Here is a 24,795-nt window from a genome sequence, read left to right on the forward strand (position 1 = left end):
CTGTTATATTCAGCCTGATCTTCAGAGAGAAACTGGGAGCAGAACCCAGATACTCTTAATCCGGTAACAGCTGAGGCATCTGTTCTGCTGAAAAGGTACGTGCCACAAGAGAATCACCATTATTGTTTAACAGCATAGTGTCTATGACACATAGTTTAATCTAATTTTGTCATGTAGGTAGAGGAGCACACACAGGTACTCCTAAGCAGTTCATATAATAGCAGAAATGTAGAGCAGAAAAAAAGCAAAGCCAACACACTCATCCGATGATTCTAGGCTTTTTCAGTTCATGAATTATCTGGGAGCAGGCTGTGATTTTCTGCAATTTGGTTATTATAATTTGATTATTATCTGATACTGGCAAATGTATTTGCCCTGTACATGTATCTACTCATGCACACATATAATATCATATATATAAATGTGTAATTCTGTATGTGTATATATAATAGATGTAAAATACATAAAATAGAACTCCTCCTCAGCATCTTGTTCATCAGCAGCTTGCTGTGCTGGCTTGAACAGCATTTGCTAGCACTGATTGGAAGCACAGGTCACAAGGTCAGCTTCTATCCTCTGATTAGGTAAGTGTAGGACTTGCATGGGATTTCTGAGGACCAAAAAGCCTTCCTTCTTGAGAATACTGTGCAATACAGACAAAAGAATAAGCACTCCCTAATGAGTATGGTTACAGAATGGAATGCAAGTAATTAAAGATTTCCTGTGTCATTTTGGGGAGCTTCCCACATCAGTAGCAGCCCTGGAAATCTGGGGACAAGGCAGCACCCTCACAGTTTTTCTCCCTTTAGAAGGTGGGGGAAGAAGCAATCAACAGGGGGCTAAACTTCTTCCCACAGTGGCATTGTGCTGCAGCCAGGCAAAGGCCATGTGCAGGGCACTTGGAGCCAAGGAGAAAGCAAAGCGTGGTGCTAAAAATAACTCTGCCTTGCGTGGAGCTTCTGGACCAGGACAACCACACGCTGCTCTTTGCTTGGGGCTCCAAGTTCAGATTTGGCCCTTCCCATTTGCTTTTTCTGTGTCCTAACTTGGGAATAAACTTGTTTATTAGAACAGCTGCAAAAAATCAACTCATAAAGGGCATCAAATGAGTGACAAATGCAGGTATTTCATTTGAGGAAATATGCACAGACAATACACTGAGACATTCACCCAGCTCTGCATAAAGCTCAAGGGAAATATCCAGAGTAACAACAATGCTTTGCATTTCTATAGCGCTTGCCCTTGGCAGCTCTCTGGGAGCTTGCAAACATTAATGAATTCACAGAGACAGAGATTCAGAGAGTATAAAGGCCAGAAGGGACTTTAGATCATCCAGTCTGACCTTCTGTGTATCCGCATGCTACTTGGAAAGTGTGCAGAAAAGAACCACAACATTATTTGAGGGTGGCAGAAAATGCCTTGCTGTGAAGAGCTTAAAGAGCTCAATCTGTTTGGCTTCTGAAACAGAAAATAGAGAAGTTATCCTGTAGAAAGTCCAACAGTGAGTGTTTACATGCAGCTAAGGCGAATTTTCCAGAAAGGCACCTACCTTTGATTTGAAAACATTCAAGAGATAAAAAAACCCTTTTCCTTTGGTACTTTCCTTCAGTAACTATTCATGCTCACTGCTAGCATTCATGCTTAACATCTCATTTCAATGTTTGTTTTCACTTTCCTGTCATAGGTTTTTGTTATGCTTCTCTCCCCTAGATTAAAACAAAAAAACATTCAGGAACCAGCATCTGTCCCTGTGAAAGTACTTTATACTCTAATCAAATAATCTCTCAGCGTTCTTTTTGGTAAAATAAGCAGATTGAGTTCATTAAGTCTTTAGCTGTAAAGCATTTGCTCACCTCTGGAACAACACTGTAGCCTTTCGTTGCACTCTTTCCAATTCCTCCTCTTTTTAAAAGTACGCTCCTCATCCATCAAAATCTGTGCTCTGTATTGTAGGTATTCTCTGAGTATTGCCATACAATAGTAAATATTGTCTTTCCCTAATCCTCCCCACCAACCATGTCTCACAACACCCTGGCTAGGCTGTGTGAGCATTGTTCCTACTTTCAAGCTGGAGGCATACGGAAACGCCAGGGCAAAACCCTAACAAGTCATTTTGAGGGAGCCACATTACGGGAAACTGGTTCTGATCTCACTCATAACCACATTTATAGTAGTATGAATTCGCTGGATTTTAAACAAGTGTGGCTACAGATTTATGCAATTCTTGGCAAGAGAAAAACCTAGTCCTGTATTTAAACTGATGGTCCCCTCCTAGCAGTCTCCACTTTCTCATCCACTCATGGTCTCATACGGTTATCTTTCACATCTCTCCCACCGGACATAAATGTCTTTGATTCCTCAAATATTCTTTCGCTCTCCCCCTTATTTTCATCCTCTTGTGACTGATCATCCCCTTTAAATCAACTGCCTCTGACCAGCTGCTTTTCAGATTCTCCCTTCTCTGATCTCCTCAACTGTCATTTCTCAGCTGCCACGAAACACGCCAGCCCACACATCCCCATCTGCTTTTTAAAGGCTTGTTATCATAAGCAGGGGCTTCTCTGCTCACTCTTCTTTACTTTGCAAAACCCAGATCAATCAAGAGAAAACACAACACTGTCAAAGGCTGAGAGAGGGGTTTAGGTCAGACCCAAATTTGTGGCCTCCAGGTGTTGTGCTGGGGCTTTCAGTTGCATTAACAAGCATATTTTTCTATTCAGTCATGACTAAAATCACAGAGTGTGTGAATTATACAGCAAAAGGCCTTGAATCCAAAGGCAGAGTAGAGGTGAAGGAGGGGTGCCCTGAGTGAGTGCCCCGCAGCTTGCTTGCTGGTAGTTGTACTGTGGCACGGAGAGACAAGGGACTTAGGCTGTTCCCTGCTGAAGGAGAAGGGAGTCCAGGCTAGTAGAGTCTCATCTCTTTCTATTCAAGGCATCACCACCTTCCTACAGACTTTTCAAGCTCCATCTCAAATCCGTTTGCTTTTTTTTACCTCAGATTCCAGCAAAAGTTGCATTACCCTAATGGCTAGAAACCATCTTCTAGTTTTGCACCTTAAATATTTTCATGCTCTATATATACTACACTGGCTGCAGACAAGCCATGTCCTTTCATTTAAATGTTTCCTCCAAGACGCATTTCTTACAGCAATCCTATCCACTGAAGCCTTGCTTCCACATGGTTAAACAAGTTGGGTTCTCCCAGGCTCCTCTCATGGAGACAGGCTCCCCTTTCCTCTCATCACCTTTCTCTCCTCTCTGTACCTGTCTCAGCCTGTATTCCTCTGCCCAAAACTGTAACACAGACTAGGAGAGGTCTCAGAGGACTTTGGGCTGGAGCACTAACATGTTCCCATCTCCAGTGGGAACACTTCTCCAGTTACTTTCTAGGATGATGTTTGCTTCATCCACAACTGCATCACACCACCATTTGCCATCATCCTACTGTCACCTAATACAGAAGTTCTCAGGATATATTTACCAACTCCACTCTGAGGAGTAAATAAGAAATTCCTTAATTTGGTAGACAGATCCTAAGAACATGCATATTTGAGAGCTGAAGGCTAGTGAACAACAGGGTGGGGCACAGCAGGATGTGGCTGAGACATGACTAGAGCTGCTGGGAACTGCTAAGTCTACCCAGCTGCATTTCGGCAAGGATCTCAGGACCGAATTTGGCAAAGTTTCCCTGAATTTACGTGGGCATCAGGGGCAATACAGCCTAAACTGAGGATCCTCACTGAGACTTGGCAAAACAGGCCCAGCAGTTCCCAGAAGACAAGGACTGCCTCTAGTCCTGCTTGCTGTGCTCTCCCCTGCATCTCACAGAGCTCCAGCTTACAAAAGATTTCTAATACTAGTTCTCAAGCATATGACCTTGTCTGTTGTACTACTGAAATTCATTCTGTTTCTGGTACTCCTGCCAAGTTAAATAAGGTTTTCTTGATGATATCCTGGTCCTTCCCTGTACTAGCAATGCCTTCTAGTGTTGAATCACAAGGATACTTCTTCACCACATAGTGCTATCTGTGTCAGGGTCTCAGGTTAATGCTAGCAAAGACTAATGCCATGGTTAACCATGGGGGAGTGCTACAAGTAATGTTTTGCTAGACTTTGATAGGTGTTCTTGCTGCTGCCATCATCCCAGATTGACTTCGACCTCCCTGTCACTTACAACTCTTCTACTTTTCCTGGTCTGTTCCAATTCAATCTACTGTTTCTTACATGGTCAGAGCTTTACTGAAATACAGAGATAAGACCTTTGAAATTTCTTCTCCTCCCAGGAAAACAACCATCTGAAAGGAAGCTATTGAGTTAGTCTGGCGTGATCTAGCATTGCCTGACTCCTTTTTCCTCTAACCGCTTGACAATAATTACACTTCCCTTCAAGATCTCCTCTAAAGCACTACAAACATTACAGAGGCCACACTTACAGGTCTGAGATGGACAAACTCATTTCTCCCCCTTCCCTAACTCTAACTGCTGAATTCTCACTTTTCCAGCCTGCGTGAAGTCACCACTGTGGGTAGAGTTGAAAAAAAATCCTTGCTGTAATTCTGTGTTTCCACGTGCCAGCTCTCCCAGGGCCAGAGAGCACTCCGGCCCAGCGCCGTGAGAGCACTAAGCAGCTTGAGCTGCTTATTCCCAGTAGCTTGTTCCTTTCCCCAAGGACGATATTGGTGTCCTTATCAGTAACTTGGGTGCAGGGTCCTCTTTCATTTTGGCTTAGACTATAGTCTCCTTGATCTCGACTTCACTCTTACTGCCTAGAAGTGGCCCCACTTCTTAGTCTCTTTTTTTTTTTTTTCAAATAGCTGAAGAATCTTCTGCTGTTTGTTTTAATCTCCTTTACGAGGTCTAACTCAGCTTGATTTGTAAGCAATCCTCACTTTATCCCTACATTTCCTGACCTCTAAGATGCAGCTTTCTTTGCTGTCTGTTCTTTTTCCACTCCATGTTGGCTCTCTGCAGAGCCAGCTTAAGCAGCCTAAGCAGTTGCCCGTGGTGGCAGACAGATGGAGGGCAACAGAATCAGGCATTGCCATTTACTGACTCCTCCCAGAAGTGTGGGCTCCACACCATCCCCGAAAGCTGAACTTCTCCCTCCCCACGCTCCACACTTTGCATCGCTGCCTGTGAAAGCAGTGCCAAGAGCCAGCAGCCGACCACCCCTCCACATGCCCTGGGCAAGCACTGTTGTCCACGTCTTGCCTATCTACCTCCTGCACACAAAGCATCTCTCCTATAAGAGAGAGAATAACTACAGAAAGAGAATAGCTATCAGTACAGCTTCTGCATGGTATGGACGGTGAGAGCACAGCATACGAGCATTAGGGAGGAACGAGGGCTATTTCTGGGAATACTATTACAATAAAGCTCTAAGCAAATTGGTCTGATCTCACAGTTGACCCTGCTTTGAGCAAGAGGCTGTCTAAAAGACCTCCTGAGGAGCCTTCCAACCACAATTATCCTACGGTCCTATGAATAGACTTCTGTATCCCAGTGAGGGAAAGGAGGAGAAGTAAAAGGTCTTATGAGGGGAAAGGGCTGGTAGTAGGAGTCCCATTACACAGCCTTATGATGAGATTTGTGCCTTAAGTGGATAGATAGGGCAGGAGAAGAGGAACTCAAGAAGGAAGCAGGCTCTGTTTGGTGGTAAAAGGAATATCTTAGGAGTAGACTGGAGCTGTCCTGAGGTCTGTTAAGTTTCTGTGGTTCTCACCCTGCAAAATTTGTCTGCTTGTGCCTTGGCTGAATTTAAGCCAAACCATCTCACAAGATATTTCCTATAACCTCCTCTGCTGTAATATTTACCCCCTTAATCCCCACATCTGCATACTGCTTCTGTGATCCCTTTCGGCATCTTCTCACATGGCTTTGCTCTTCTGCTGAACTACAGGTCATGACATCATTGGAACCTATGCTAAGGCTATGGTCCTTACACCGACACCACCACTTTCCTCCATGTACTTTAGATGCATACATTTGGGCTGCTGTGGGGGGACACATGTGAGTGAGGCAATGTACTGACCTTGCAATCACACAAGATTTAAATTTGCATGCTACTTGGTCAGAGGTGTTAATTCCACTTGCTCGGCAGCCTGTGGATCTTCACACAGCTCGGAATGGGAGGTCCTGGCCCATTCATGACCCTCACAATTTGTCAGTCCTCCAGAACACTCAGTGCATATCGACAGACCCTCCACACTCGCACCAGCTGCACACTGGGTACACCTCCATGTTTACAGGGATTACTCACCTACACACCTGTGTGCACACACAGAAAACACGTGTGAGCACGTAGCCCCATCGTAGACAGGAATCAGTGCAAATTGCTCCATGAATATATGTATCTGTGCACACCCCTAGTTACTTACACAGACAGGTATCACAGCCACGTAATACACTGCAGAGAAACTGTTTGTGTATGCAAGTGCATGCTCATATGCACAAATTCCCTCACACAATGTGCATCTACACATACTTCACATGCAATGCACTCCCAGGAGCCCATGTGGTCCTGGGCAGAGATACGGGTCCCCCGATGCTGGCTAGGTAGGAGTTAATGGAAGAGAGGCTGGGAGGGAAATTAAAAGCAAAAAAAGTTGAAAGCCCAGCACATGATTCTTCTCCTACCACATCTGTGAATCCTGGAGCGCGAGAGTAATTGTCTGCAATGAGTCAGACCAAAAGACACAAGGAAATGGTTGCTATGGCAACCCGCGCACTGCTCTAATTCAGCTCAGAATTAAAATGATATCAAATAATGTGCAAAGGAAACATGGCAAAGGCGCTGGGTGCCAATCTAAAAAATCCAGCTATATGCAAGCCTCTTCTGAGTCAGTGTCAAGGGCTCTTTTCCCTTCAAGCGTGACAGCCATGGCAATCAGAGGAGCTACAGAGGCGGCAGAGAAGGATAACCTTAGGCTAGAAGATTTCTGCTACACACAGGCAAGAGTGGGCTCCTGGGCTGGAGCTCCAGCCTGGAACAGGCTCCAGGACTGGGGATGTCCTGGAGAGATGCCTCAGCAGACCCCACAAGAGAAATCCCATTGTTCACAGGTTATTTTGGTGTTTCGTTGAGAAAATTCCCTGGAAGAGCTGGTGAGGGCAGGGTCTGGGCACAGGCACCCACCCACAGTGGGAGCATTCGCTCTGTGCTGGGTGAAGCACTGAGGAAAGGACAGCTGATTTACTTAATGTGTTTTTCCTAGTAAGTGATGCAGCGTGCAAACTGTGGCACTGAGCTGAGACTGCACATTTATAAAGTATTTTTATTTTTAGAATATTTGTTCTACAGAATTGGCTATTGTTTTTGCTTTTCCTCCAGCCAAGGGCTCATCCCAAGGCAAAAGACATCATCCACACACACAGGGAGGAGGCATGATCCTCGTGCTGAAGATCTTACAGCCTGTGCAGACAGCAGATACACCATGGAAGAAAAGGAAATTGCTGATGTCCAGCCAGGGTGGGAAGAATGCTACAGAAGATGTGTCACATACCTATTTTTAGCATTCTTTTGAGGATAAAACAAACGTATTCAAACCCCTTGTCATCAGTTATGCATGGAGACATCTACATGGAGCTTTGCAGGCAGATACTTGCTCTTTGTGCCTGTTCACTGACCGGGCTGGAGGATAACTAGGTCTGAACAGGGAATCATGTGGCCCCAGCACTGATATCAAACCTTGGCAAAAGGCAGAGTTTGTAAGATCAGAGACAGTGCAAAATAAGGCAACCACCTCACTTTTATCTGGCTCACAGAACAGCTTGTATCTCTCCCAGAAACACCCCAAAAAGCATCCTTTTTGCTTGCAAGTTTTGACCCCAAGGCTCTCAGTATGTAACGTAGAATGCAATGGGTGGCAGGCAGGCAGATGGATGAAGGATGAAAGAGATACTGGTTTTGGCACACCAATGGCACCATGTAATGTTGATACCCTGGCCTGCAGAGTATTGGCTCAATCCTTAGGCCAGCCAAATGTGTACCAACTGATAACGGCCTCCAGACAGATGTTCTGAGAGGTGGAGAAGGCATGGCTCCTGTTAGTACTAAAACTATCAGCATTTCAGCCTTACCAAGTGCCCCTAACACTTTCTATGACAGAGCTCCAAGGCGTGGTCCTTTCAGATGTCTATTTTGTCAGATCAAAGGCATGCCTGAGAAACTGCTTGGGCTTTGGGGATTGCCAGGAGGGAATGGCATCATGCAAAAACCAGACACAGCAGGTGATGAGCTGAACATGAGTTGAGTCTGCCTTCTTTCTACCCGTGCTCCCACTGGATTCTGGGGAGACCGTAATTTCCATAAAGGCAACTGGTGATGCCTCAGGAGCTCAAAGAAGTCCTGCACTGGGACAATGTTGGCATGACCTCCAGCAGTAAAAGAGGGAGAGCATTCCTTCTGAATACTGCAGCACACATTCAAGAGCTCAGCTGCTCTCAAGTTTTGTATGGGTAATGTTATGCTGGTTTCTGAGCCAGCCTAGTGAATTAAAAATTCTGCAGCTTGGATGCGGCTATTCCCACGTAAAAGGTGCTTATGCTTCTGTAGCTTATTTCCATGCATTTTAGCAGCTTCTACAGGTGCAACTGTCACTTTCTAGAGAGAGGTTGAAATGTTTTATCCACCCAAGCCACAAAACTGTAGGAATATAGAATTGTGTGCATACCAGTTTGAAAAGATGCTACAGCAACAGAACTGCTGAAAAAGCCACCTGCACCTTCTCTCTGCTTGCTGGTAACAGACAGCAGGTAGTGTACAGAGCTCTTCTGAAAATATTGGCCTTAATAACTCATGTCCCAAAGTTCTCTCTGTAAAACAGAAACAATATTTCTCTTCTCTCACCCTTGTGTAAGCTTGCCTGCAAGTCTCCCCAAATACATTTCTGTATATTGTTGGTGTCATGGGATAACGATTTCACTGTGGTCCAATCACTGCAGATAAGAACTTAGAGTAACTTTCAACATAAACAGAGGAGAGAGGTATCATATAAAATAAAACTGCATCTCCCAAGTGCCCAATTGGATTTTTTTTAATCGGGCACAATGGAGCCTGTGCATGCCTGTGCTGGTATCGACTGTTTCCCATCCCTGAGACGCAACAACCCTGGCAAGGAACCTAAAGGAAAGAAAACCCTACCTGCCCCTGCTGGGACTGGCAGCCAGCTGACAGCCATGTAAGTCAAACAGCAAGAAGGTCAGGCAAGGAAAGAGACGTCATACGCAGCCCAAAGTGATAGCTACACTCCTGCACAGATTCCAGCAGTTTCACTGGGGCTTTGAATCACTAAAAGCTTCTGTCAGCAACTACATGTAATTTCTGCCACACACCCACCCCCTGCAGATCAGAAAGCCCCAGGCTACTGACTCACTGGAGGGAGCAGATGACAGTGCTATCTGGGGCAGGACTTGGCTTGGGGAGAGTATCATCACAATTCCTTATTTTTCATTTCCAACAAAGTTAGTGTGCATGAAAGGTACCAGACTGACATCCCAGGAGAATAGCTGCCTTCTAATTAATTATAATTAATCATCCAGGCATTACTTAATGTTTGCATAGTGCTTTGAAGTGTCAAAGCACAATAAAGCAGGTAGATATTATTAATTCAAAGAAACAGGTATAGCCAAGCCAGGGGTAGGTTTGCCTGTTTGGCTTCCCACCAAAGAGACCACACCAACTCAGCTCACACCAGTGGACCCTGCTTTGCTCCACCATGTCCTCTGAGAGACCTGTGGGTACCTTGAACCCTTTGTGCGTCGCCCTCATGCCCCACGGACGATGCACGGACTTGGCCCATGGGGGAAGGAGAGGGATGGATAAAGGGAGAGGGAAGGGTAGGGCAGAGGACACTGCTTTTTCCTCACAAATTTGGCCACCTCCCCACCTGTCCTTGTGTGGACTCATCCCTCTAACAGTGAGAGGAGCATCTTGGTCTCTCCCCTAAACCTGTTCTGGAATTCCCTACTGAGTTACTGAGTCAAGCCAGATCGAAAAAGGAGGAAGGAGGCCTCCCCCTCCATTTCTGCCTTCAGCCCCCAAGCATGGCTGCTCTCTAATCCCAGCTGACTGCTCCCTCATGCCCTGGCAGTGTCCAGGCCTGTGTCATCTTTCTGGACGTTTGATGTTACCAGTTCGCCTTTCTCTGCCTTGGCTGGAGACTGCCATTCAGCTGCCAGAAGAAAAGGGGCCCAACGCTCCCTGTCACTGGCATCCTCCCTCTGGGGGCACTGGGGGTGCTCCTCCTCACAGGCATGGCTGTAAATCCTAGAGCTTAATTTTTCACTGCATGCATAGCGAACATTTCAAAATGCTTACAAATCCCCCCCAAGCACCATGAAGTCAAACAAGTGACAGTAACAATCAGTGGCAGAATGACAGGCCAGTTCATACCACTTGCACTTTCATAGGGGCATGTAAAAAGCCTCCGTAATTCCCCTTTTACAGAACTGTAACAGCATTTACCCACAAACTACAAGCCTACCCAAAGATGTGGCTTTCTGGGAACCAATGCTGGGTACCAGACTGACTTCTGGTAGTATCCTAACTCTAAGTGAACGCAGTATCAAGCCCACTGACGGCTGACACCAACAGAATATCAATAACAACCTGCATTCCGCTCTGATTGCCTATTGCTGTGTCTCCACTCACTCCCCTTCACCTCTCTCCTGCACCCAGCATGGTATTACAGCTCTGACCAGCATCATTTGCGCTACAGCCTCCGCTCTGGGGTGAAGTTCCCTAGAATCAGGTCAATGATTATACCAGTGTGAGGGCAGATGCAAAGAGACCAACATCCTTATTCTTGAAGGTGCTATCCTCAAGATCAAACAGTAGTGCAATAGGTAGTGTGACCACAATTCTTTTTAATTTTTTTTTTTAACCACTATTGGTATTATGAAAGATTCAGATGATGAACCTAGTCACTACTGGAAACAAAGTAGACGGTAATATAGTACCTTTTTGCTCCCTGAAATCTCCCAAACGTGTTGTAAACCTGTGTCCAAACATGCAGATGGGACGTACATCAGCAAACCTTTGCACTCCCACTGAGGTCAATGGGGGCTACAGCTGGAAGTCTGAATGATTTTGGACCCTTTGGGAGAAATTATTTCCCTCAGTGCTGCCCTGCAGCCCGTAGTTTGGATGCAATACAGATAGCTTTCCTCAATGCATAAGAAACAGTGAATAAAGAACACCCAGCTGAATGTACCATGTCTGGAAGTAAGCTTTGATCAGGTGACCTAATGTGCCTGGCAGCCAACAGGGACTGTGGTACCTTTAAGGAATAAAAGCAGTTGAGAATTCTTTTCTGTGTCTCAACTTCTGTGGTTACCAGAGAGGAAACTGTTTTGTTCTGTATCATTTCCACAAACAACACAAATTTTACCTTATTGTTACTGTTTTAACAATATTTCTTTCCCTATCCTCTGCTACCTTCTCTACCCTCCTCTTCCCTCTGCAGAGGATTCTGCCACTTCACAGCATGTCCACACAGACAGGCAATTCAGCATTCAGCATAACTGAGGGGGTGGAAATCTCCACAGGGGTTGTGAAAAGCACTGCTGACAGAAGAGAAATGGCTCTGTCAGGGGCAGATCCTTCTGCCACTTGTTCTTGCTCCAGCTCTTCCATCCAGAAGTTTCCTTCCTTGTATTTATGCTGAGTGCCAGATAAACCGCTTGTGTGCCTCTGGTCTAACTCACAGGCAGGGAAAGAGAAGGAAAAGAACCAAGAAAAACAATCTTCTTTATAAAAGTTTTTTTCTCCTCCCAAATTCATGCTTAGAAAAATGCTCCAGTGCTGCAGAAACCCTTGGTTTCAATGCTATTTCATTCTCTGCTGGGTATATTCATAACTAGTGCCAGCTAGTATCAGTTTTGAGAGCAGCTTCTATGACCTAAGCACCTACTTAACACGAACTTTACTGAAACCATCTCTATTTCACAGAGGTCTCTGGACAGACTTCATAATAATTTTCTGGCTTTGGGCTTGAAATGGTGGTATATCAGTAAAAAGTGATACTTCATAACAGCCCTCCTTCTTCAGCTTATAAGTACTTTCTCAGTGCTCAGGTGATACTTAAAGGGCACCACACTCTCAACTGGAACTTACTGGAAGCCTGGAAATTCAGGAATGCTTCATCAGATGAAGTTAAACTGGCACAGTTTTACTGAGTAGCAGTATTGAAGACCATTCATTGTATCCTACCCAGCCTAGGCAAAAGCAATGGCTGACTCTCTGCTCTGAAGGTATCTGCTATATGGCCTCTCTCTTCCATAACAAAGTTGTTGTTTGGTATCTATTCTACTCAGTCATTCCTTCCACCATACAGTACTCCATTAACACTAACCATTTTTTCACAAGCAGCTTTGCATCTCGGCATGTTTCTGGTGGTAATTACTCCATTACCTGTTCTGTCAACCTCTTCCCTCAGTCAATGCTTTCAGGTCTAAAAAAATTCCACTGAGCTACATCTTCTCCTACCCCAATACTCCTACTCAGAGTGTTTAAGCAGGATATGATGCCAGCATTATTGATTAATGTTGCTTTGTTTCATTAAATGGCTGCTCTGTTTCACTTTTGAGTTTACTGTACTCCTGTAAAGGCTGAAGCAATTGCTGCAGAAAATGGTAAAGCTTCAAAACCTTTGGGATTCTGTTGGAAATAACATGCTTTATAGATTTTCCAAAAGTAGATGCAGAGTCTAGTGAAGGTCTGCCAAAATGGATTTAAAACTCAGATACAAAGATAAGTTTGGCAATCTATATGGCTGAGTTGGAAATCTAGCAACAAGCTTATTCCACTAGCAAAAGCTGTTCTTCAGCTGAGACAATAATGGAAATGCATGAATGCATTGTTCTTCGAAAACCAAAAGTGTCTCCTGCAAACCTGCACGAACTTCTCAATCTACTCGGGCTCCAGAGAAATAGTCTCAATCCACAAATTCACCAGCATTGAAGATGGGAAGCTTCCATTCAAACAGCCAGTTTCCCTTTCAAAAGCCTATCAGCGATTCAGTACCTGTTCTGATATTCTCTGTTTAGCCTAGTTGTCAACATCACAAGCTATTGTGGCTCCTGTCATTTCCCTTGAATGACAAGCTAACAGCTTTCAGCTCCCACTCTCAGTACACGACGCAACCATTTCATTCAAGATAAAAAGAGAAACCAGAATGTCCTACCTGCTGCAATACCCATCTTGCCATCCACAGACACAGCCACAGCCGTGCTCACTGTCACCACTTTTGGTAGGCCATCTCCCTCTGTCAAGACACAAATACAGCAGGCTTGGTTAGCTTACTACTAGAGAGGAGTAAAATGCAGTAGGAGCAGCTTGCTCACACATTTTCACACCCAGATCAGCATGTAGATATGCCTCAACCCTGAAACATCCAAGAGTTTGGAGGACTGCATCTTTCAAGACACATAAGCAACCTAAGGGGTTATGAGTAGATTTTTTTTTTTCTTCTAGATAATGTTCTATGATAAAAGTAGCATCCTCAGCATAAAACAAAGGATTGGCCTCCTTAATTTTGGGCATACAGAGCTTCTCTTAGGCCATGGTTCATGCACCAGTTAAGGTCTGTAGACAGAGGAGAAGCAGGAGAGGTAATTGTGACATTGACTCTCACACAGCAAAGGCCAGGCTTATGCCTAGCTCTGTCACCCGAGCCAGGCCAGCACTACAAACTGGAGAGACAGACACAGCGCTTCCAGGTACTTCCAGGGTGCACTCTATTTTAGAAACAAAGTCTTGTGGGACTTTGCTGCATAAAACTGTGTTATGCCCCAGGGTCTCCTGATTATCCTTTAGCTGCTGCTTTAAGCGTCCTGTAGGTCCTGTGTCACATCTGCCAGCCCCGTGCAGATCTCCTAGCTCCCACTGGGCATTTAAAATAGCATGGCTGGATAGGTTAAAGCAACTGCACCCTACCTCCCCTCTCTTTGTTAGTGCAGTTGTTTCAGCCTGCAATTGTCCATGTGACAGATTCCATTTCTGTATTTTTTTTTGAAGTGATTAGATTAGCTTCAGCTGGGGAACCTCTTTTGGAACTGCCAGGGGACAGTCTGAAGGTCAGCATGATCAATTTAGCCTTCAACTGATTCCCTCCTTGCATGCTGTACAGAAATCTCTTGCTCAGACAGATGGGCCAGGGATTCTTTCTTTCCCAAGAGCTCCAGCATTTATTACTGCTTTGCATTTCTGCCTTAATCATTCTAGGTGGCGCCCAGCGTGTCCAGAGTATGATTCAGTGTCTACCACAGTTTAGCCTGGAGTCCCTCACTCTTTTTTTTTTTGTTTGTTTGTTTGTTTTGACTGAAGCCAGATTAACTTGCTCAAGGATGTCAGAAATAGTAAAGCCCTCCTGAAACAAATACCCTGACAACTTACGCTCATATGCCTTGAGCCTTTATGGCAAACCTCAAATGTCTTGCTCTTCCTAGGATGGGTCAAACGAGCAACATGCACTTTGCATCTCTAGAAAAAAAACCCACCCAACACATGAGAGATCTGGGCTGCAAGAGCAGTTCTACTCAGCTTGCAGAGCTTTTCCTGCTGTCTTCTCTCTGAGACTTTTGGACACTGGAAGGAGATGCCCTGGATAAATTATTCTGATGACCTGCAACTATTCCTGCTGGTTTCCTTCCCAACAGGGAGGTTTTTGGGCTCTTCCCTTTCACATGGTGAGAAGTGCATCTGCCACGAAAACCCCTTGTCATAGGGCAGGCACATACTGAGTCATGTGGAAAGCACGAAAGATGGACTTTGTCATCTAATCCTCAAGAATTTATTAAGAAACTGAATGGCCTCTTCCAGCCAAAAGGTGGGGCACCCCTGCTTCATTAGATGTCATGGTCAGACTCTGCTCTGGGCACGAAGCATTGTGGCTTAGAAGCACTGAGTATTACTTCCTGGCTCTTCACAGGCATCTTGCGTGACCTTATGGATCACAGTCTCTCTAAGCTCAGCTGCTCATCCCTAAAGAGATGAACAATCTCCCCTACGCTTAAAGCATAAGGTCTTCAGGGCCAGGCACTACTTTGTACAATGTGCTCACGAGGTTTCCAGGTGAATGGGGTCCTGGACTTGAATGAAGCTTCTGACCAACTGCCATGTAATACAAAAACAGCGGCAGCTGCTTCTCTTCTGTCTTTATCCATGCAAAACTACCTGTGACTTTTAAGAAAGCAACATCAAGCCACAACACCAATGTTCAGCCAGCAGTGACTACTGAGGCCAGGGTAATGGCTGCCTCAGGAAGACTTATAGGGTGTCACTGACCCTATAAGTCATGCTATAACCCATGCTTTACTCCAAAAAGCAAATGCCATGGCAGGGGAGTAAAATGTCCCTCCTGCCATGCCACTCCCTCTCCACATTTCTTTTAAGTAAAATGTAAGGGTGCTGGGCAGACAGGGGCTTTCATGGAAGGTTTCAAGTATTTTCTTCTTCCATCCCTCTCCCTTTACATCTTGGTCCATCTCTTGCCTCTCAGTCTGGTTTTCTCCTTTTTGCTACTTGCTTTCCCACCCACAAGCCTCCCACCACTGTGCCACAAAAAGCTTTAACAGCTAAAGTGCTGAGCTCAGTGAAAAAGATGCAGTGCTAGGGGCCAGGGAGGAGTGCAGAGGGGATTTCTGTGCCTTCTGTGTAGGAATCACACATGAATATTTTGTTTTGATTGTTTCTTTCTAGGCTCTTCTGCTCTCTTCCAGCCTTTGAAAAAGTCCTGGCTGGCCCTGCAAACTCCCTGGAACCAACACCCTAAGCAAGGGACACTGAAAAGCCACTCCTTGCTTTCCTCTCATGTTTGAGCTCCTTAGCTGGGCAAGAGGTGCCATAGTCTAGTAGTATGATGGGACAGGGGACCAATGAGACACCCTCACCAAGAGGAAGCTAGAGAAAAGCCCTCCCTTTGCCTCCACCATCCTCCATAACAAACTCATCCTTTCCTGTCATGGGAAGTGGTGATGGAAAATAATGACACCCTGTAAACTTAGACTTCCTGACTGAGTGCTTGCTGATCCCTCATCAGTCCTACCTGTTCCTGTCATCCCGTACGCCTGATGATGTTGCCTCCCAGGCCTAGTCATGAGACCTATGTGTCTCATTTCTTCAGCAAAACCTTTCCCTTGTCCTTCTCACAGTTCACATGTTCTCCAGCCCTGCAAGTACATGATCCCCCAACCCATGCCACCCTAAATCCTTCAGTCTACCCCAGCCCTGTGTTTCCATGCATCTTCACCTCCTCTGCAACCTCATGTTACGCAGCCCTGACTGCCTTCCCCACAGCTTTGTTTTTCTGCTGCACCAAGTATCTTGCCCATGACCTCCCTGCCTCTATGTTGGTGTGAAGATAACGATAAGAGGCCAGGTCTCAGTATATCCCATTAGGCAGGAGATGGTGATAAAGCGATTGGGATGAGCATGGCATGACATGCAGGATGTGAAAGGCTTTCTTTTCCCCTCTCCTCTGCTCTGGTGTTCGGGCTGGGGTTACCTGAATCGTCTTCTGAGACAATGCTGTAGATGAAGCTCCCAGGGGGATGCTCGGCAGCCCGGCGGTACCACAGAGGGAAGTGGTCCATGGTGAAGATACTTTCCTTGTCCTTCCCTGTCAGGAATTTCCTGCCAAGAGAAAACCCAGGGCAGCTTTTGTATGTGGGGTGAAGGAGCGGCACCCATCCTCTGGGCAATGCGGTGAGATCCCTGGGGCTGAGTGCATCACCTGCATCCATCACCCAGGGCTTCCCCTGCAGCAAAGGGAGCCCGGGGACACCCGGGTGACCAAAACCCACTAGTGCGAGGGTCCACATGGAGCACCCCTCGCCCTGGGGACTCTGGGGTGGCTGGTGAGGCGTCCCTCGCTACTGTGCAGTCCTGTGCCTCGCAATTCCCGGCACCCGGGATGGCCTCAGCACTCCTACCAGCAGCTGGGCCGAGCTCAGCCGCTGACAGTCACACCCCACCCGCGACACAACCACCGCCATTTTCTGTCAGCACCCGGGAGCCCGGCGGCCGCCGCCCCGGCCCCGCTCCCCGCCACATGGGGGCCGGCGCCTCCGCCGGCCGCCCGCCAGGTGCCGCTGTTGCCCCGGCTGAGGCCCTCGGCGCCGCCGCCAGCCCCGAGGGGCGGGCGAGGGGAGGCCAGGGGCCGGCGGGGTCTGGCCGGCGGCGGGGACGTGGCTGCCGCCGCTTTCCCGCGGCCTCTGGGGCTTCACTGCCCGGGAAGGGCAGATGTCGGCCATCTCCGCCTGCCCTGCGGAAGGCCTGGCGGGTTACGCCGTGAGGAGCAAGGGGCAGGGCCGGGGTTGAGCTCTGAGGCGCGGTGGGCATGAGCGGGTGGGCGAGGGAGGCCAAGGTGGCGTGTGGGTGGTTGAAGGCAGTTAATTACCGCCGGAGAATGGGGAGCAGGTGAGAAAAGGGAATTAGTATCGAAAACAAAACAAAACCAACCCAGCCCAACCAAACAAAAACCCGAAAGTTATGCTGCTGTGGCTAAATATTGAACTCCTAGAGATGCGGGAAATGAGGGACTTGAGGAAACGGGGGCTCCTGACAAGAGGGCGGGCTCTGAGGGCATGGCAAGACAGGCAGTGGGTGCTCAGGAGAGACCTGGTGAAAATCAGATCATTGGCTTCCCTGGAGGTCCCTGCATCTTGCCTGACAAATCCCCTTTGTTTTCAGGCTCTTGTTTTGCCATATATTTTGATGTAACGATGATTACTCATTTATATGGTTCCTTTTCAGGGGATTCCAGAAGCGCCTCTCGTGTGACATGCAGGGCTCTGTCACCGCAGTGTGGTGATTGCAGCTGTTTAAAAGCACTGAATGGTGCTCCTGATGAGCAGTGTGGGATAGAGAATGATCACATCAGCCTCCTACAGCACACGTCATTTTCGCCCTTCTCACCAGAGCCTGACTACTCTGACTTACCCAGACTGCCTCAAAAAACATGAAGAGTGTGGCTGATGGTGTCACCTTTCAGACACAGCTGAGCTCTCTGCCTTAAATGTAGGAGTCGTGTTTGGGGAACTCAGAGACAGAAAAGCAGCTGCCAAGAAGCTAAGGACCACCACTGACACTGTCCCCTTCTGTTCCATCTGCTGGTGTGCCTCTGTGACCTGTCCTTTCTTAGAGCAGCATGCACCAGCCTGCGTATTCAAAATGCAACAAAATGCAAACTACCCTTTCCATGTCAAAACACTCCACTGAACACACACTTTTGCCTTGAGGGAGAGTACAAGAGAATGAATCATATATGACAGATGTCAGTCACATCACTTAATGCCTCACTGGAAGGCACTGGGATACTGCTGCGATTTGGGCAATGTAAGAGGCAGAACAGAATAAACCTGGAAGAGGAATTGAGACAGAAAGATCAAACCTAGCCAAGCTGGAATGTCAGCAGGGCACTGGAGTGCAGAGCCTCTGCACTGCCAAATGGTCCTGGGGATATATAGTGACTGTGGGCATTTTCTCTGTTAGCTGACTGAAGTCAGGGAACGACTGAAGGTTTTCATTGAAATGAATGCACTTTCGGACAGTATTTTAAGAAAAACTCAAAAGGACCAGAAGAAGACAAAGGACCTCTACTACCCCAACCCTGTAAATCAGCATCCATGCCACCAAGGTGTTGCTTCTTTCCTCTTTGTTTCTGTCTCATCAAATACATTTCTAAGGCTGGTGGTGATTTCATGCTGCCCCTTCAGAGTCACTGAGAGAAATCCCTTAGTGCAGTTTAGGGACTTACCTGTTGGAAATTTTCTCAGAGCCCACATACAGGGCACTCCTCATGAGTCCAGCCCGAGTGCCCAGAAACGCCATCTCAACAGCTGCCTCAGTCTCCCTGTGGAACAGAAACACACAAGCAGAAGCAAACAGTTCTCAGAAGAACAGCCATCTCCCTGCCCCAGGGTGAGGACCTTTCGAACTAGAAGCCGCACCTGGAGACATGGTCCCAATTTCATTTGCAATATAACCCGTTTATACCAGCAGTGACACTTACTCCTACTGGCTAATGGCAACAGGTTGTTACTGGCCAACAGTTGGCAGGCTTAGACCTCTGCCTACGTTCACACCTTTGAAGTTTGCCCATTTAGTTTTCTTCTGAGTAGACCATAAGCTCCTCTCCTCCTGCTAGCCCCACTCCGGGCTGCCCACATGAGGTTGAAGTGAGGGAGAGGGACTGCATAGACAGAGTGGTTTGTCTCAGGCGTGCAGGGGATGGGCAGGGTAGCAGACTGACGCTGAAGCAGTGGATTGATTCAGACATGTCTTGCTGGAGGTACCAAGGGCACAGATGGGACAGCTACGTGGTGGAGAGCCTGCTGCAGTGCAGTGACCTTAAAGGGAGGGGTGTGTGTTGATGTGGCCGTTTAAAGATGTGCTGATAATTGGGTGTCCTAGCATGATTGCCACTGGCTCAAGCTCTGTTAGTGGTAGGGATATTGGTGAGTGAAATGGAGACAGGATTCCTGTTGCCAGTCATCTGCGTAAGTAGCATGTTGTCTGCTGAAAGTAGATCTGTGTGGCATGATACTAGATACTACAAAGAAAATAACAAAGTTGTTTACTGAAGCAAGCCTGTCCACCCTGTTCCTGAGGCTTAATCTGAAGGTGTCACCAACAGAGACAAGATCAAACTCCCTTTTCTTCACTGCTACTAAGGGAGCAAATTCCTTGCCATCTGAGGTGGAACTTCTGCTACAGTTGTATGAGAAGTCAAGCCAAACCACACTGCTGCCATTCAATTTCATGCGGAAATAACTCATAATAACTTTAAACTGAAATGGTTCTCAGGTGCCCTGAGATGCTAAATTCTGTTCCCTACAGAGGCAATTGCAGTGCCTCTGAGTTAGGCGCTGCAAAGAACTGGTGCTGAACACCCCTTGCAGTGATACATCTGGATCACTGCTGTCCTCCAGTGATTTTCAGACAAACTCACCAAACTAAAGGCTCCCCTGAGAAGGCCCAGCCTGCTAGATTTCACTCCTGAGAGACTCTTTTTGAGTTCTTTCTAAAGCTATTGAGTTATTTCTAAAGTTTCTTTTATGTTGTGCAAGGATCTGTGGCTGTTTCAGGCACTGCATAAGCCCACAGCATCTGGAGATGCATCTTCAATGGTGTTCTACTCATAGTTATTTCTCATAGACTTACGTGGACATATTGAGGGCTAGTGTTGTCCAGTAGGCTTCCATGGGTGCAGTGACCACTGCATCAAACAGCACTTCCTGGACCAACTCCTCATCACCTAAGAAGAGAGAACAAGAATCAGGAGTGAAAGATACGTCCCTCCTTAGATGTCTTTGAGAGTTCCTTATTATGGAGCATCAGCCTGCCCCAGGGCTGTGAAGCAACATGCCACAAAAAGAGGCCTCCCCTTGCAGGGCAGAGAACAGGACCTACCACCCTGGATGACAGAGAGCAGAAGAACAGATGTTACATCTAAGATCATCAGACTGGTTCCCCTGCAAACTCAGTGGAAGGGTTTGGTTTGAAAGTGTGGGCAAGAAAAAGGCTTTCAAATGAAGTTATTCATCAGGCCTTCACTCTGACCTTTTTGATTGAACAAGCTGTCCACAATCATTGCTTCAAATCCCTGCTTTGAACTTTCTTCTAGGTACTTGGTAGAAGGACACCAGACACCCCATTCCACTCAAGAAGCTTCTTCAAAGCCACTAGTGACTTCTTCATGGCTTCTACTCTCTCCTTACATTCACTGGCTTCTCTGTTACCTTTCTGTCTTTCCTGTAAATCTCACAGAACGCTGTCCTGTCCTGGTTTCCACCAGACACTCGAGCCTGTCTAGGATACCAGTCTAGTCCAGCCTGGACTGAGACGTGTTTCGGAAGGTTTCAATAAGCCATGTGTTAAATGGCATACTCTAAAATCCCATTTATTTGACCTGCTTCATTTCTGTATTGCCTTGCCTGCATTAATTTTGTGCTGTGAGAAGGTGATATGGCAGATATGCCCCTTTCAGTGCTGTTCTAGATGGAGCCACACCCTGCATTTCGATGTTTCAGCCTCAACTTACTGGGTTGAGGTTCCAGGTCTCCCATAATATTTTCTCCCAAGTTCTCCCAACTTTCTTTCTCCTTTCTTTGGTACAGTTGTCGGAATCCATTTCTCCATCCTTGCTGTCATTCAGACCTCAAAACCAGAGCTCACCAGCACATCTTTCCCTCCCCAGGCCTCACATGTCTAGAATGCATCCAAATCCCATTTCTTTTTCTTCCACAGCACTTCCATGTTTCTCAGTTAGCTCTCCTTAAACTTTCCTCCTTCTCCTTGGCCTCTTCAACTCATACACCTCCTCTTTTCAGCCTCCTCTAAAGACAGCCAGGAGGTGTCTGCTCACACTGTACAAGAGAGGAACAACTCCTGGACTACACTTGGTTTTAATTTTAAGAGATTCCCATCCTCAGGCCAAAGGTTTGTGTCTCTCAGATTACATTACAAGCAAAAGCTTATACTTGGCACCACTAATGGGGCTGAAGCCGTGGAGAGTGAGGTGGGCTGAAGAACATCCTAAAGCTAAATTGCTGCAGGGAGTTCCCATGCACAGCTGCCCACCTCCGTCCCCCTTGACAGAGATCCCACCTCGGAGTGCTGCTACATCAGTTGCTTGTGTGGCTACACGTGGCCTGGAGAATGAGACCTGGTGCAAGCGATGAGCAGCAGGGGAAGCAGGAAAGATAATCATTCTGTAACATTTTTTTTTCCCCCAAATCAGTTACCAATTGTGTTTGGAAAACAAAATTAATAATCCTTGTTCTGAAAGAACCCATCTGTCCAGATGGCACAGTGCAGCCCTCGGAGGATGCTGGCTGGGGCCCTGGAGAGCAGAGTAGTCACAACAGCTTTTCTGGCCCCTCTAGCTCAGCTGGTCAGTCTGTCTTAAACATGGTGTGCAGCTCCCCTAAGCCTTATTCAAGCCTTTCACTCTTCCCTGTCTCCTATGCTGGGACCTTCAATAAGGCTGAGTTATGTGATAGCTTTGAAATAGAAAAATAAAAATCCTCTGATGGAGAAGAGGAAGTGGGTCCTCACCTCATTTCCACTTGTGAATTAAGCTGGGCTTGAGTTCAGTCCTGCCTGTATAAGCAGGTGCCACACGAGCTCAGACTGGCACCAGTTTGCCACAGTCCCCTCTCCCCCGTGATGGGTACAGGAAATCCCTAGCAGGGCCCTTTCGGTGCCTGGGACTCACATTCCAGGTCAGGTTCCTCTCCGGTGAGGAAACGGATCACAGCCTCCAGCTGGCTGAGCTTCCGGTGGTCTGGATCAATGTCAGTGATGCAGTAAATCCTGGTGGGGAGGGAAGAAGCACCCCACAGGGGCAAAGAGAAACCACAGTCAGGCAAATGCTCCTGGAAAATAATAGCTGCAAACAAAAATTCAGCGAGAAAGCTTGAGCTGCAAAGATTTTGCCGCTGCTGCATGCTGTGCCCACTCAAAATCTAACACTGAGTCTGTAAGTCAAACCCCAGCAATAAACCAGACACCGACTGCTGTGCTTAGTAGGGCTGCTGTCGTGGTCTCCAGCGTAAGCTCACAGTGCAACATAGGAGTCTCAAATCCTTTCAGTGGTTATCTGTATTATATGTCGTGTAAGATGTGTACATGTGTGTTTATAAACAATAACAATGTGACAGAGAGACCTGAAAAGCAGAGCATGTGCAATGTAAGACCAGACTGGGAGCTGAAAAAGCAAGAGACAGGGAAACAAAATGTGAGATGTGGAATGATCTTGCTGTATGATACGGTGGCAACAAAAGCCGTCCCAAAGGGACACAGCTGCACGAGCCTCAGGACACGGTTTGGAGAGAAGCAGAAAGTATTGAAAATGCTCTGTATTATAAAAGAAACAAGTCTACTAATCCTGCTTCCAATTTTGACTGCTTCATTGTCAGGACAAAGGAGAGGAAGGGGTTGTAAGAGAGAATTACCACTCATTAAGGGGCTGAAAGGAATGATTTATGAGAGAAGTCTAAGAGAAATGAATATGTTAAGTGTGGTAAGCTGACACCCCAAGTTAGGAGTAGAAGAAGAAGTCACTGCTTGTGTCTCAAATGTGCTGCCTGTGAAACTTGACAGTGTAATGAGAGGTGTGAAGGGCTGCGGGGCTTCTTGAATATAGTTATTTTGGCTTTGATACAGACTGGGTTCATGTGCCTGAGTGTAACTGAATGTTGGGTTCATGACAATTCCAAACCTCACAGCAATAAATGGAAAGTGCCATGCTTCACCCTGTTTCGTATCCAAACCAAGCAAAACCATAAATTATGCTTGCTGTTGAAATAGGGGTCATAAATCACCTCCATGCTCGCTAGAAATTAGGTCTTGGCTCAGTTCAGAAGAATGCCAACCAAAAATAAGATGGGATTAAAAAAAGCATTTCAATCTCTCGCTAAGCTTGCAACAAAATTTCCTGACAGGTCTGGCATACTGTAGGTTTTGTAGCACAATTCTGAGCAACACAAGGAGGAAGAAAATAAGTCTGAGCACAGAAGACTGAGGATAAATCTCAGGGGACATTTCCTAGCAGAGGGATGTGCCAGGCCTTGGTGGGATCTCCCAAAGCAAGAGGTGGAACTGAATTGCCTTGAGACATTCAGGTCTTTGCAGGTACAGCTCCTGAACAACACTGCTTTTTTTTTCTAGGCTGCAGAGGGTGGTGAACTCAAGCCAAATTGCTGGGAACTTGGCCAAAATCTCATGACAAAGTCCTGTGTCCTTGACAGGATTTCCTCCACTTACCATTCATTCGCTAAAGACAAGTCTGGCTGCAGCAGGTCGTGCAAACCTGAAACCAAATAACACATTGAGCATTCAGATGGGTGGCAGACAGACAGATACAGGCTGTCAAGGAGAAGTGAAGCAGAGATGTTCAGAGTAGCTACCTGGTCCAGTAGCTACACTGGAACAGTGTGACTGTTCCAGATTAACCTACCTTCTTCCACTGAAGTGTTCCCCAGCAGAATGTACTCCCCGTGTCCCCTGGACAGCACAACACCCAGGCTGCAGGCAGGAGGGAAAACAGAGGGCTTGTCATCAAGGAGAGGTGTAATGCCTAAACATGACACTGCGTTCCCTGCAATTATAACCCCTAAAGACATTAACTCCCTCCACAGCTATTAAAGAAAAGAACATCATCAAAAGAGGATTAAGTGAGATCCGATTCAGCACAAGAGGCTAAGGAACCTGTCTGTAGAGCTATAAAGCATTTTTGGTGACATTTTTTTTTGGCCAATGTTGTAGGTTCAGGTCAACAATAACATTTCTCAAATTTGTGCTAATTTCAAACCATTTCAGCTGTGAAAAGACAACATAACTTTTTTTGGGCTTTATTTCTCATGTGATGTTTTATAATTTTCATTTATAACAATGTTTTCTTTAGAGCCATGCACCAGAACATAAAATATATTCAGGGAAACTGAAAATTGAAGATGTCTCATTTCTCTGAAATGGAACAACATGCTTCATTTCAGGTATACCTTTTGGACTCTGAACTTCTGATAAATCATAATATTTCTTTTGAGTTGACGCCAGATAATATTTTAATGGCTATAGGAACAAAGAATTCAATTATTCACACTGCTCTACTCATCAGTCATAGCCAGTTTTATGAAGAAAAGAAACCAATTTGCTGTCCCTTATGGCAGGCTTCTGATACACTGTATTGGTGTGATGGAGTCCTTGCTCACCTGAAGGGTGTGCCACTGATGTCCGTGAAGAAATAATCATTGGTGAGGAAGAGAACTCGTTTCTGGAATAAGAGCA

At 46.4% G+C, this 24,795-nt stretch overlaps 1 protein-coding gene across 2 annotated transcripts in view; it reads right to left on the minus strand.

Annotated features, from left to right (window-relative positions):
- The window catches only part of CACNA2D4 (calcium voltage-gated channel auxiliary subunit alpha2delta 4), a 131,966-nt gene that overhangs the window by 56,071 nt on the left and 51,100 nt on the right, over positions 1-24,795 (minus strand). For both annotated transcript variants that reach the window (XM_086755663.1, XM_086755671.1), the window contains 8 exons: positions 24,720-24,781; positions 23,966-24,033; positions 23,773-23,818; positions 22,223-22,320; positions 20,167-20,260; positions 18,761-18,856; positions 16,508-16,635; positions 13,187-13,267 (listed from right to left, as the gene is read on the minus strand). In XM_086755663.1, coding sequence (XP_086611789.1) covers positions 13,187-13,267; positions 16,508-16,635; positions 18,761-18,856; positions 20,167-20,260; positions 22,223-22,320; positions 23,773-23,818; positions 23,966-24,033; positions 24,720-24,781 — 673 coding nt within the window. The remainder of the gene's footprint in view (positions 1-13,186; positions 13,268-16,507; positions 16,636-18,760; positions 18,857-20,166; positions 20,261-22,222; positions 22,321-23,772; positions 23,819-23,965; positions 24,034-24,719; positions 24,782-24,795) is intronic.

Source organism: Chlamydotis macqueenii, chromosome 1, assembly GCF_036417535.1.
Source record: "Chlamydotis macqueenii isolate bChlMac1 chromosome 1, bChlMac1.mat, whole genome shotgun sequence".
In the NCBI taxonomy this organism is placed as follows: Eukaryota; Metazoa; Chordata; class Aves; order Otidiformes; family Otididae; genus Chlamydotis; species Chlamydotis macqueenii.